The following is a 14,568-nucleotide window of genomic DNA, read 5'->3' on the forward strand; positions in this document are numbered from 1 at the left end:
AGAAGCAAACGAGGAGCCGCGTCTCACTACACAAACCCAAATGCTTGGATGAGCTCTTTTATTCTTCAGCTCTACAGGTTCTAAGAATGTCCATGCCACTCAGAGGTATTGACAAGTGAACACGGTTCAGGAATTTTTCCAGAATCCCGAGAAATAGCACCTGTAACTCACGACTGGTATCGAACCAAGCAGGCAACAGAGGTGATTACTTTTCACAGATTTCTCAGTTTACCAGGACCCAAGCGTTCTTGCACCCCTGGGTGTCCTTCTGGCATGTATACTGCTACACAAACTCACTTCACAGACTCCGAGCATTACAGGAGGTTCTATTATCTCGTGGATGTAAAAACTGACGCTCACATCAGTTACATGACTGCCCAACGTTGCACGGCTGGGCACTGGCCTAGACAAAACTCTGCTCTCCTATTCCCTGTCCGATAAATTTTCCCCACAGGACCTCCTCAATGCCTCCCCGCTTGATGCTTGACCACCTAGATGCCCCTCTCTATATCTGGGTGTTACGTAGCTATGGCTCCCTCTGGACATTTTCATGGAGTTCAACAAATGTGTGGGGCACTGGGATAGATGATGCAGATAATAACAGAGCTGACACACATTTCACCCTCTGAACAGTGCTGCACAAACTTTCAGATGTCACGGCACACACAGACAGTTGTAGTGGTTTTGTGGCACAAAGTGGCAAACGAGAATGCATGTGTCCAAGTGACCAGGGGAATCCTAGCCCCACGTGGCTGCTCCAAGGGCGGAGGGGAACAGGTATCTTGGCGTGTGTGTATCTCAATCCAACATATGGTACTCTGGTTCGGAAGCTCTATTCTAAGGCTGAAAAGTACAGGGGGCTGAGAGAAATTTACAAATAACTGGCAGCACAAAGAAAGCAACTGAGGAGACCGTCATTGTCTGCTCTCGTCAAACATAAATGAGCAGAAATGAGATGAATGCAATTTGCTTCCTTTCATAACTCCTCTTCCAAACGCATCAAGACAGAATAACCCATCCTCTCGTCAACAGATAGCTGATCAGTCCCACCGAGAAGGCTGCAGGGACCCTTGACACAGATGCCTAGCTCACAGGGAGCTAAAAACTACTTAAAGGATGGAAAGTGTGTCAGAGCTCTTTGACTTCTTACAAGCGCTAGAAAAATAAATCAATAAGGGGAGGAAATTACATTTCAAGGTCATATTCGAATACGAAGGGAGAAGGAGGAAAAGAAGTCCCTCTAACACACACACACACACACACACACACACACACACACGCCCTCTGTGGCCAAGCTCCGTCTCCATAAACCTAGTTAAAATTCTGCCTTCTGATATTTATAAATTTAGTCTGTCTGAGCCAAGTAGGTTTCTGCAATTCCAGATATCTAGGCTGAAGGGCAAAGGGCAAAGTGAAACTTTCAAAAGCTGGCTTGTGGCCAAGGGCATCACATCCAGGAGGCTCCCTTAGCAACACACAACAGCTGTCTGCTCAAGAGAGGGCGCCGCCATCTTTGCAAGCGGCTATAGATGCTCTTATTTTCGCAACTACAAGTAGCATGGGGTTTTTTTTTTTTCTCGTATCGTTGTCCCTGTCATCCCCCTAAAAGTTATCACATTTCACAACTTAAAAACCCCTCCAATCCCAGTAGATTTCTCTCCATCCCAAGTTACAACGCCGCAGTGAACAATAAATTCAAATAATGTGAAGGTATTAAGCTCTTGGCAAATGTAAAATGCTTTCTAATGTCTGGTTATTAATTACTATTCTAGCTGCTACAGACTTGGTGTCGGACCATGGGCAAGTCACTTTGTGACTTAATTACTTCCCTCATAAAATTTTCATAACAACAGTGACCTACTTCATCAGACGATTGTGGAGGACAATAAAAATTATTTAAAACTTTTAAAAGCTTATTCCTCATCAAGAACCACGCCACCTATTGGCTCTCGATAGCTAGAGAGATGGGTTGGTTAGCGAACGCAGTGCCCCCAAAGCAAAACCCAGGTGGGTCCTGGCCCGCGAGGACGACTGCAGCTCCCAGGCGGCCCGGCTCATCTCGCCCGCCCCCATCTGCCTTCTCCAGACCTGCCAAGCCCAAGGGATGACGCCGCACTGGGAGCTCACCCCTGCGCCTAAGTCTAACAAGATAAACAACACTTTAAAAAAAAAAAAAAAAAAAAAAAACAACCAGTGTCACCATCACGGCGGCGAGGCTTCAAGAACCTAACACCTGGGAGTAGAAGGGGATGTGGCAGTCTGTGCTCGGAGGGGAAGGCCATTCGTGCTAGAGCACAATCTCGCAGCTTTCCACTCCTTATATGTTCAAGTGCAAGCCCTCACCCACAGCACTCTGTACTCACCCAGAGGTACATCATGTCAGACCGGGCTGCTCAAACTCAGCGGTCAGTTGATCCTGGACTGCAAAAGGGCACTTCAGTGAACTGGAGGAAAGGAGGTGCCAGACTCGGGGCGGGGGGCAAGGGCTCAGGGTGGGGAGAAACCCCCCCCCCCCCAATCACTTGAGCTTAAAAATCTGAAACGACCGGTCTCCTCCCCCCTCCTCCCTCCTCTCCAGCTGACTGTTCTGTTGTGCTCTCTCCTCCCTCTCTCCCTCCCTCTCCCCCTCTCTCTCTGGGAGTTCCCAGCCCCGTGTGTCTGAACTGGAGAGTACAGCTCTCTCTCTCTCTATTTGCCTTCAGGGAATCTCTCTCTGCCATTCTACTTCTAGAAACACAATCATCACTCGCAGGGATTATTGCAAAAGGCAGGGATGGGCGGGGCTAGCAATAAACCACCAGCACCAGTTTCTAACGCTGGACGTAAACTAGTTTAAGATGGGTTCTTTAAACATGAATGAAGCAACCAAAACACTCTGCCCTCCAAGAAGATCAAGGGGAATTGAGTCAAGTTTCTCCCCTGTCCATTTCTTCCGGAGCCCCCTCAGAAGCCAAGCATAAACACAGAACAGGCTCAGAGCCTATATTCCCCCGAAAGGCTGGCCTTGCAACACTCTCCTGGATAATTCCGAATTTAAAACAGAAGAAAACTTCCATATAAAACTCAAGTGGGCTTTTATCTTTTTTACCACTTGCCCTAGTTCAGATCAACACAGCCTCCCTTCTGAAGGGAGAAAGGACAAAGGTCACATGGATTCTAAGTGCCTACCATGTTGCAGATTCTTTACTAGACATGGGGACAGAGCAGGGGACAGAGCACGGGTTTGGAAGCTGGGTCTGCAAGGATTATCATCATGGCCTGGGGAAAATCACTCAACCCAATGAAGCCCTTGTTTCCTCAACCAAAAGCGGTGTGTAGGAGTATTCCTTGTGGAGTCATTGTCATTAGCTCCAGTGACAGAAATGTGTAAGCTGTCAAGTTCCTGGTGACACGTTTCCTAATTTAGTGCAGCGCAAACGTTTAGAAATTTCCTCTAATTCGCCAGGCATAGTTTGATCGATTAGGTTCCACAGTGAACAACAGGTATCACCAAATCATCTGTCCTGCTGGTTCTTACTCAGAAAATAGCCAACTCCTTCATCCATCAATGCCCACTCTCTTTCCTTACTTCCTACCCATTTCTGCAGGTTCACATCCAAAAGCCCTCCCTGGCTATGCATGATCCCTCCCTCCGCTGCGAGCCTGGCCTTTGTAACGAGGCTCTTGCCATTTCTGCATTAAGTTACCACTGCATTCCCGTACCTACCAATCTTGACTCCTGTAGCCACGCCTCTCAGGGTAGAGTCCATCTATTTCGGGCCATGGAATCTTTTGCATAGTACCTAGCACACAGTAGGTCCACTATACATTCTGTGTTTTGAGGAATATTTCACTCCTTTAATTAAAGGAAAAACAAAATGAGACAAACCAAACAAACAAACAAACAAAAAAACCCAAAACAAGAGGCCTACCCCCTTGCAGCTGCCTCAGGGTTCTGTTCCCCTCAGACATGTTGAAACGGCTCTCGCCTGCTTGTAAAATCTCCAAGTAAGGTCTGCAAGCCTCACCCTCAAGGCAGGCCCTGCGCAGGTACAGGTCCGCTGGCTCTCCCCGCCTAATCTTTCCTGCTGTAGTGCTTCCGTATTAGGGCCCGCTCCAGTGGAATTCTTTGTTCTCTTAGGGTAGGAGACAAGTCACTTTTCCTTTTCTTCCACCACCAACTACCTGCCTTCTGCCAGAGAGCTTATAAGAAATACCTTTTCTCTCCTCCCACCTTCAACTCCCAGCTCATATAAACTTGGAGGTGGGGCCAGTATTCTCAGCCTCACCCACACCTTTTCTTTTGCTTTCTGCAGAACCTCTCTGCTTCCTCTGAAGGCAGGATTACCTCATTTCCAGTACAAAAGAAGACTAAGAACTTCCAAATCTAAACATGAGACAGCCTTTTTTTTTTCAGTGGGAAAATAAATCTTGACTTCCTATAAACTGTTACATCTATAATCAATTTTTAAATGCAACTTTCCTCTCTAGTTTCATAGTCTATGCCGGAAATCTTAAGTTACCAGGCCTCTCTATACTCCATTCTTAATATCTGCATTAAAATCACACTGTTAAGCGACTGCAGTCTTTTCAAACTCTTCGAACACACAAAACGGACTCGTTCATTCTCAACCAAGTATCAAAAAAACAAATACGATAGAATTTCGCGTATTGTCCCTTTATGGTGTTATCTTTTGGTCAAGTTTGGGATGGGATAAAGATATTCCTACTCTCCTGGAGCCAAGTAGAAGAAAAATGCGTAGAGAAAAGAGCTCCGACACAAAATAAGAAAAGTTCAGATATGTCACAAAAACCCGAAAACGACCTCCAAAACACTCCTAAGTGGATCCATTATAAACTTTGGAACTACAGGGAGAGTTTGTAAATTCCTATGAACGATTCTCTCCCTTTTCTCCTTTTCTGATCATGATTTTTAAAACTGGGTAAACAGTCTGGTCGGAAATCAAACTCTTCTGTGTTTTCGTCACAGACACCAAAAAAACTCCAAAAATTCACAGGCAAGCTAAGCGAACCTTCTTTATTCATGCTCCTGCATGTCCGCATTTTCCTACCTTAAAAAAAAGGGGGGGGGGGGGGAAGGAAAGAAAACAAAGACATTAGAGGGGGAAAAAAATCTCCCCAATCGTCAAAGTCAAATAAGGAAACCTATGATTTATAGCCGGTGAAGAGACACAAAGGTGTTACCAATTCCACACCACGAAGACACTCTGAAAAGGATCACGGTCTTCTCTCGTACATACGATCAGGATGCACACATACTTCATTCTGTTAGAACATTTCATCAGGCTGTGTGACTGTACTCTGAAACTCAGCGGCTGAGTATCAGCTCCGAGGAGAGAACATGTGAATCAGAGCATCAGAGAAGGAAATGTCCGAGGGAGGGCCCACAGAGGAAGTCTGGCAAGCCTGCTTCTGAGAAAGAAAAAATCAGATTATCGGGGACAGCAATATGGGTGCTGCCAGTAATTCTAGCCCTATAATGCATCTCGAATTCCTACTTCTGAAAGTGCTGGATTTTGTAATGTGAAGAGTCTGGTGGGCCAGACGCTCAGAAAGGGTTTGGAGCCACATTCCGTATTCTCTGCCACAAAGTCTAACAATTCAAGAGACTGCATGTTTTATGCAGGTTCTCTGTGGGTATAAAAGGCTGCTGGGGGAAGCGTGTCCATCTGAGGAGCCAACAAAATTTCGTAAAAATATACCTGGGAGATCAGGCACTGAAGATTTTTCCAGAAGAAATCCAAGACAGCCCTCTGTACATAATTTATATTCCTTTCACCTTCGGGACGGGTAGAGACAACACAGACTCACCACAACACTGAGCTATAGACACGGGCCGTATGAGGGCCAACTGAATTTGAGTTGAAAAAAAAAAAAAGTTCAAAGAATAGGGCTCTTTTAACCTTGCTTCCTCTCAGCTTAAAATAGCAAGGATTCCCACAGAGCAGTTCTCTAACAGAATTCTGCTACTCAAAATATGACCCATAGACTAGTATCAGCAGCCTGAGCATCAGCGGGGAGCTACTTAAGTAGGAAAACTCTCAGGCCCCGCCCTAGACCTACAGAATCAAAATCAACATCACAACAAATGCCCCAGGCGGTTTGCAGGCACATTCAAGTCTGAAAAGCTGGTCCAGATAAAGCACTGTCCTCACAAAGCGCCAGAGACTCAAGGAAGAAAGGCGGAGACGTGGCTGCATTCTGGTCAGGGGACTCAACCCCCTGCAAGACAAACCCGGGAGGGAGTATCACACCCCTGCTTGATAGCTTCGACAGGACACCACCAGCAGCTGTTATGTACAAAGAACATTCCACGTGCCTGAACCATGCATGCGTTTTCTCAATGCATCTTCACAGTGTCTCTGTAAGGGAGGCCCTGCTTTATTTTTTTTCACATGTAAAAGGAACTTGGGGCTCAAAGGAGCCAAAAGCTGAACACAGGTTTGTAGGGCTCCAAGACAGTTTCCACTGCACTATACTTACTCACTGATAAAATCAATCAAGACTGCCAAAATCAACGGAAATTTTACCCTGGATATAACCCTGCAGGCCACCTCTGCCCATTACCAAGACTGCCAGCAATCAATGATACAGGTGAGGTTTGGAATTCAGGGGACACACACTGTGAGTTCCCAGAGACTGCGGTTCGGGCCGGTCAAGTACCACTCCTATTCCCACGACCAATGTCGTCAAGAGCATGGTTTCAGAAACCTCTTCTGAACTGCGGTTACCTTCTATGAAGTCTAAAGTGAGCTCTAGATGCATGGGTGGAGGGGGGAAAAGGGTGCATCTCAAAGCTCCCCTCTCAGTACAGCTACAGGCAAATTGGTGATGTATTAGCGCTCTTACCCCGCAGTGTTTAGGGAACCCAGAGCAACCGGCCCTAAAAGAGGAAGATGCGTTATCTTTACATTATCTTAAGAGCTCTGTTCTTCCTTTACTATGTTTCAATCGTACTCTTAAATAAGCTCCCATACTTCCATGTAACTCGCTCTGTTACCCCTCCAGTACAATTCCTGCCCTCTTGGGAAGCCCGTATCCCAACCACTTTTTCATTATCTACCTACTCCAGCCACGTCTTCCACTCTGTCCTCTGTCCAACTGTGATTCCATAGTTCGTAATTAGCATCGCACCTTGCAAACACCCTCAATCCCGTGTCCTCTCCATCCCTGCCACGTGGCAAAACTCCAATCTCCAATCCTGGTGAAACAGTTATCTGCGTTCTCTGCGCTTGTGCCCACACAACTGAATGCTGCTGGAAAAAGATCACATAACCAAGCTGGCCGACTTCACTAGAAGTTCATGATCACAAAGCTCAACGGGGCACTCATCCACGCCAAGCAATCCCACCAAAGCTGCCCTTGTAAGCTTCCTACTCTCCAAAATGACTCTTGCCTTCTCCTCAAACCTCCTTCAATTCTCTCCCCACCATCTGACTTTCAGCTGTTGCTGTACCCAAATATTTCATTTTAAAAGAGGAGCATTCAGGGACGCCTGGCTGGCTCAGTTGGCTGGCCCAGTCGGTGACTCTTGACCTCCGGGTGGGGAGTCTGAGCCCCACGTTGGGTGCAGAGACTATTTAAAAATAAAATCTTAGGGGCTGTGGGAGGGGGGATGGGCTAAATGGGTAAGGGGCACGAAGGAATCTACTCCTGAAATCGTTGTTGCACGATGTGCTAACTAATTTGGATGTAAATTTTAAAAAATAAAAAATAAAATTGAAAAAAAAGAATGGAAAAAAAATAAATAAAAATAAAATCTTTGGAAGGAATGAATGAATGAATAAACAAGCCAACAAACAAACAAATAAGAGAAGCATTCAGACAGCGTCTTCTGTCCACCAAATCTACAATCCTACCTAGAAACGCAGGAATCTCCTCTTTCTTAGCCTCTGCTACAACGAAGGAAGCATTCCTGGCGTCACGGCCCATTTCACCGCTTGTGCTCACGCCCCTCCCCGGGCACCCCTGTAAGGACTGTGCTGCTCTGCTGATCACCCTGCCTCTTGCATCCTCATCACCTCTTTACTCATCACTATCGTGCCAGCAAATAAACACACGCCCACCCTCAGAAAAACCTCCCTCCGCTTTCACGCACTGATGGGGAAAGCACATACTGCTGCCATCGCTCTGGGGGGCAGTTTGGCAGGATCTATTAAAATCTGAAGCACACGTGGTCTCGGGCTCAGCAGTTCCAACCTCCAAGGAGCCTAGCTTAGAAAAGCCGCACAACTGTAGAAGGAAGTTCATTATAGCAATCTGTAAGAGCAAAAGAACTTTAAAAAACACCAATAGCCTATAGTAGGCAAATGACAAAATGAACCATGGTTTTTAAAAACTTCTCCTTTGACCCCTTACCTCCCTACCACCCTGCTCACCACTTCACAGTAATGCTTCCCCAAAAAGCTGACAACACCTGTCTCCACTTCACCCTTCATTTCTTCTTCAATCTACTCAAAATAAGGTTTCCAAGCCCTTCACTCCACTGAACTCCATTGAAATGGTCAATGTCAACGACTTCCATATTACTTAATTCAAAGGGCATTTTGTGGTCCTCGACTTATCTGATCTCTTCGCAGGATTCAACCCAGTTGCCAACTTTCTCAGACATTCTCTTTTTCTAAGCTTCTGAGATACGATAGTCCGGGGACTGTTCCCCCACCATCACCCCCCTACATCACTGATTACTTCTTCTCAGTGACTTTTTCTGGCTTCTCCCTCAACAGATCTCTAGAAAGAAAGCGTTCCTTGCAGCTCAATCCTGGGTCACGCTCTTTTATCTGAATTGTCTCATCCATTCCCATTGCTTCAAATACCATCAACACGCTAATAACTACCAAGTTATAACCCAGCCTAGACCTCTTCTCACGCTCCAGTGGGACTTTCAGCCATCTCACAGACGAGTCCCACATTACGGGCTCTTAATTCTCTGCCACCACCACCCCCTGGAAACCCAGTATACACTTGGTGTTCCCCTACCTCGATACGTGGGACCACCTGGCAATTAGGAAAGGCAGCGTCCCTTCCCTTATCCCACGCCGCTCACATCAAACCCATCAGCAAGTTCTGTGTGTCTGACTTCCCTGTCTCCTCTGCCACCACCTTAAGCCAAGCCACTGTCGGTTCCTTCCTGGACATCACCGTTCCTCCACTTCCGCTGTGGCTCCCCTTCAAAACATTCATCACAGAGCAGCCCGAGGGAGTTTTTGAAACACAAATCAGATCCTATCACTCCCATGATTCTATAGCTTCGCCTTACACTTAACAATGTCCTCTATCTGAAGTCCTTAGACTGGCCTTTAAGGTCCTAGATGACCTGCTAAGTGCCTGCCTCTCCAACCTCAGTGCACATCATTACCTGGCCTTCAATCACTAGGCTCTAAATGCACTGGCTTCACGCCAATTCCTGATCTAGTCTAACCCTCTCCTCAGCTTCCCTCCCCCCTCCCCCCCCCCCCCCCCGGAAGAAGATGTTCTTCTTGAAACCCCTCCTCATCCTGCTTTATCCTCTGCAAGGCTGGCTCCTTCTTATCTTTCAGACCTCAACTTAAAAACACCTCCTCAAATAAAAAAACTCTCCAGACCACTCTCTCCAGTTGGAGATCCTTCGCCCAAGCCCCTGCTCTCTACTACTGTGCTCGTTTTATTTTCCTCCTAGTAGATATCAAAATCAATCATTTATTTATTCCTTCGGTTTTCTTATTTGTTTTCAATTTCTCTATTAAAAAGCAGTATTTTATATATACCACATACAACTGAGATCTTCTACTATGGAACATTTTATCCCTTGACTTTTTATTAAGGAAGGTCAAAGTTATTTGTAGGAGTTTCTGGCACTCAGGCAACTGTCTAACTAAGTCCTATAAATAAAGTTAGAGCGCTACTAATTTTGCCCTAGTAACCAAAAGGGCTCAAAAGTTTTGTGATAGCTACAAACCATAAATACATGCCTGCACCAATGGCTTTAGAATATTAGTTTGCAATAAACATAATACTGGTATGAAAAAGCAGTTCCAGTCCATTTACTTTAAGCTAAACTGAACACCAACTTTCCAAACTGCCTCCCTTCCAATACTATAAATGTGTTCTGCTAAGCACAGTAAAATAGCATCCCAATCCAAGCTCCACTACAATCAAGCTTGCTGTATAGAATTATCCAGAGTCTAAAATCATGCATCCAGGGGCACCTGGGTGGCTCAGTCGGTTGAGTGACCGACCTCAGCTCAGGTCATGATCTCACGGTCTGTGAGTTCGAGCCCCTTGTCGGGCTCTGTGCTGACAGCTCGGAGCCTGGAGCCTGCTTTGGATTCTGTGTCTCCCTCTCTCTCTGCCCCTCCCCCACTCATGCTCCATCTCTGTCTCAGAAATAAATAAACCTTAAAAAATATTTTAATAAATAAATAAATAAAATCATGCATCCAACACAGTAAGCTCTAGTCACTATTTGAATTTAATTCAACTAGTTAACATTGAATTTTTAATTCCTCAGTCACACTAGCCACATTTCAAGGGCTCAAGAACCACATGAGGCTAGTGGACAGAACAGATAAAAAACATTTCCATTGTCACAGAAAGTTCTATTGGACAGAGCTGTTCTAGAACATGGTAACTAGGAAGCAAAAGGTCTTCCAAGTACCCAAAATACCAAGATGTTCATGTACTTTCATCAGCAGGCAGGGAAACTCCACCAGGCCTTCTCTCAGAAACTATTTATTTTTATTTTAGAAATACATTTCTATCCTGGTTACCTGGCTACTTGCCCACTGAAAATTTAAAAGGCAAATTAGGAAAAAGGAACTAGGAAGCAGTAAGGACCGAGTACCAGGGGAAAGGGGAATATTATGTTAGAGGCAGCCACATCAGGAACCAGAGAGACCAAGAGAAAAAAAATCTAAAAAGCAGGTAAGGTATTAAAATGCATACAGATGTCAAAATGGGGCCATATAGTAAGGCCACACCAGTATATGTTCCTGAAACACCATCCTTTTAGTCATAAAGTATAATTGATGTTGACAACTGTGTTAAAACCATTAACGAAGTGTCTACTATTATCCTATGAAAAAGAAATAAATTATATAGTTATATAATACACTTTGCAAGGATTTATTTCCAAAATAACGAAATCTTAAACATCTTGGTTTTTAGAGAAGGGAAAATCCTCTGAGCGAGCTGGAATACACCACCACCAAAAATAACTCATTCCTAAAATATTCTGTATGGTCAAATTTTCAATTCAGTTCAACCAACATGAACGAATGTTCAGTTAAACCAATATGAACAAATGTTGTTTACAGAGCAGGGACAGATACGAGAATAAGACAAGATCCTTCTGTTCAAGGAATTATGGTTCCTCCATACAAAAGAACACTATATAGCTTTGGCGGGGGGTAGAGAAAGTTCTTGGAATACTCTACTATATATTTTTAAGTGATAAAAGAAACGTTCAGAATAATGTATAGCACATTTTCATGAGGGGGAGGGTGCGATGAGGAATTATACACAAAATGGTAAAATGCCTATTGTCTCAAGGCGAAAGGCACTGGGAGGGCTCAAAACCAGAATCGGGAAGCAACTTTTCACTATACAACTGTTTTGTACCTTATGAATATTGAGCCACATACATGTACTGTCACCTAAGTTTGTTGTTTTTTTTAAAGCAAGTTCTCTATCCCCAAGAAACCTATAATCTAGTGGCTTACCCAGGCTTCAAAAAACTGAAGGGCTAAAACACTAAAAAAAAAAAAAAAAATCTTTTTTAAAAACAGCACCTGAGTGGCTCAGTCGGTTAAGTGTCCGACTTCAGCTCAGGTCATGATCTCACGGTTCGCGGGTTCGAGCCACATGTCAGGCTCAGAGCCTGGAGCCTGCTTTGGATTCTGTGTCTCCCTCTCTCTGTCTCTACCCCTCCCCTGCTCACGCTCTGTCTCTCAAAAATAAACATACATTAAAAAAAATTTTTTTTTAACTGAAGGGCTAGACACCTATTTAACTTATATTTTATTCTTACTAAAAAGTTCACTCTCTACTATTTGAAATCTCAATTAATGAATTGATTTCAAAAAACTCAAAGCTGAACTGTTACAGAAAGTGCAATGATCCTTACCATGACCTCATATTAACTTTTGAAAAAAAAAAAAAAAAATGCTTGCAGAAAGATGTACGCTTTTCAAGAATAAAAACATCTTACTGGATAATCCAGCAAAGATTGGTTGAAAACCCCCCAGGAAAGCTACAGAATGGTCTTCTGTACCATATGGGAGGCAAGGTCAGGTCACTTTGATAGTCCCTGAGGGGAGAATGCTGGTGACTTCCCAATATTTTTTCTTTCATTCTACCTTAGTAACAAAACTTGGTTTTCATTCTAGGACATTACCATACACACCTTACAAAAAAAAACAAAACAAAAAAACTATATCTCCCAACCTCCCTTGCAGTAAGGTGCAGCCATAAGACTAAGTTCTAGCCAAGGAAATATTAGTAGAAATGTTATAGGAGACTTCCTGAAAGTCTTCTTTAGCAGGGGAGGAATCATGGGTGGAGCTGTAGCAACCATCTGGGCCACATCCTACAGACAGAAAAGCAAAGAACAGTAAGGATCCTGGGTCTGTGATAACCACGGAGAACCACATCAGCTCTGGACTACCTACTTTCAGGCTTCTTTTTCCTGAAACACAATAAAAACTCACTCCCGTTTTAGCCGCTTGGTGGGGGAAGAGGGAGGTTCTACTGTATGCAGCTGAATTTAATCCTAAGTGAGCCTTTCCATCGTAAATTATTTTACTGTAATTTACAAACCAAAATGATAGAAATTTGATACGACAGAAACCAAAATCATAGAAATACAGTATTAGCGTAGCAGCTCCTGAATTCCAATATGAAAAAAGTCAAGTGTGTGTGTGTGTGTGTGTGTGTGTGTGTGTGTCTGTATATATATATACACCTTCATTTTCACCACGTGAAAAAAGCGGGTAATAATGCCTACATCACAGGGATGCTGTCAGACTCAAATAAAACAGACTGTGCTAACTAGTCTGTAAACAGAGCGTTATATCCATCATTACTATTGCCATTACCACTATACTAGCTGACTGGTTAAGTGTCAGTCACAAAACAAAAAGTATATGAAAGCAATTAAAACAGAAACCTGGGTTTCAAGCCCAAGGAATACTGTGACCCTGTCAAACCTCCTTCACTAACTTTCTTATCTCTTTTACTTTGCAGAAAATACTAGATCAGCAACCTCAGTTTCCTTTTCTAAAGGGGGGGGGAGGGGCGGGGTGTGGAAGGAGTTGAGTGGTTATAAGGGGGAAAAAAGAGTAACGGTGGTAAAAGGTTGAAAGCAGTTAGGGAATATGACACATTTGAAATAGATAACCCTGTTTTAGCGTTTCACAAACTGTCCAGAGGTAGCCCAGCCATTTTTAAATCGATGCTAGCAATGGTTTACTTCTACAATTTATTCACTCAAAAGAAAAAACTGAATACATGCATACGGCTTCTACAGACTATGTAGCAACGTATCATTAAAGGGGGGATGCAGTATGAGAGAAGTAAGGGAAGGTGCCCTGATACAAAAAAGGATTTTTTTTTTTAAACCTGTGCACTCAGGCACAGGCAGTATATTTAAAACAAAAATGGCTTCATCTCTTCCGTTTTTACACTTAAGAATGATTTAACTTCTCCAAAATGTGTCTTGAAGTCTGAAAAAAAGCAAATGAATTCCCTTGTTGAAGCCATCAACGCGCCCGTGAAACCGCTTCTGGGGGCTACTTTAATCCACGGAGACACTGCACGGGAGTCATGTCGCACTGCGTTGTTCAATTCATTCTGTTTTGAAAAGTATTCCAATGGTCATGTAACTCCGAGACACGTGCTTGAAGCGATTTTACTCTTTGCCAGACTTCCGCTTTTCAGAATCTTCTAAGAGGAGACCGAAATTAAGAGATGCTTTTTACTAAGTTTCAAAGATACCCACGGGCAGCAAACGAGCCATCCAGGGGTGTCAGAGATGAGCCGACAGGCAGACAGATGCCAAGAGTCTGCGGCACATTTTAAAGGGCTACAGTCAGGATAACAGGAGTGTGAGAGACAAAGTCAGACATCTTGAAGGTTTTTGTTCCCAGAAGGGCTACCAGAGGCACTGCCCTTTTATGTACCCTTCCCCGCTGAACGGCCATATCCAAGCAGCTTTAATTAAGCAGTATGGTCTCTGGGGAATTGGAACTCTTCTACCTTTCCTGTTTGAGACACTTCTTTTATAATGGCTGTTTGTGAGTCTGATGTATTGAGGGCTTGCCGGTCTTCTGAGCCGGCAGGAAGAATAAAAACACCGAAATAACACGATCTCCTGAGAAGGTAATCTGTCTAATGCTAGAGTGAACCAGACCCTTCCATCCCAGATCTAAGCGATGTCTTCCATATCCAAGTTCTCCCAAAAGATAGTACATCCCAAACCCTATAAACTTATTTTCAGGCCATGACTACGCTGTTAATAACATACATGAGTTCAGTGGGACTTACTTTAATCATTTCTGAAACACAGTTTATTTTTAGTAAATATAAAAGTCC

General features: G+C 44.1%; 1 protein-coding gene across 9 annotated transcripts in view; it reads right to left on the reverse strand.

The window, feature by feature from the left end:
- Positions 1-14,568, reverse strand: part of RBFOX2 (RNA binding fox-1 homolog 2) — a 281,671-nt gene that overhangs the window by 149,456 nt on the left and 117,647 nt on the right. Inside the window, exon 1 of one of the 9 annotated variants that reach the window (XM_042947684.1) lies at positions 2,364-2,522. The exons of the other annotated variants lie outside the window; for them this stretch is intronic. Within the exon in view, the coding sequence (XP_042803618.1) occupies positions 2,364-2,378 (15 nt within the window). The 5' untranslated portion in view covers positions 2,379-2,522. Of the gene's footprint in view, positions 1-2,363; positions 2,523-14,568 lie in introns of those variants that run through there. 9 annotated transcript variants of the gene reach the window in all.

Source organism: Panthera leo, chromosome B4 (assembly GCF_018350215.1).
Source record: "Panthera leo isolate Ple1 chromosome B4, P.leo_Ple1_pat1.1, whole genome shotgun sequence".
Taxonomy (NCBI): domain Eukaryota; kingdom Metazoa; phylum Chordata; class Mammalia; order Carnivora; family Felidae; genus Panthera; species Panthera leo.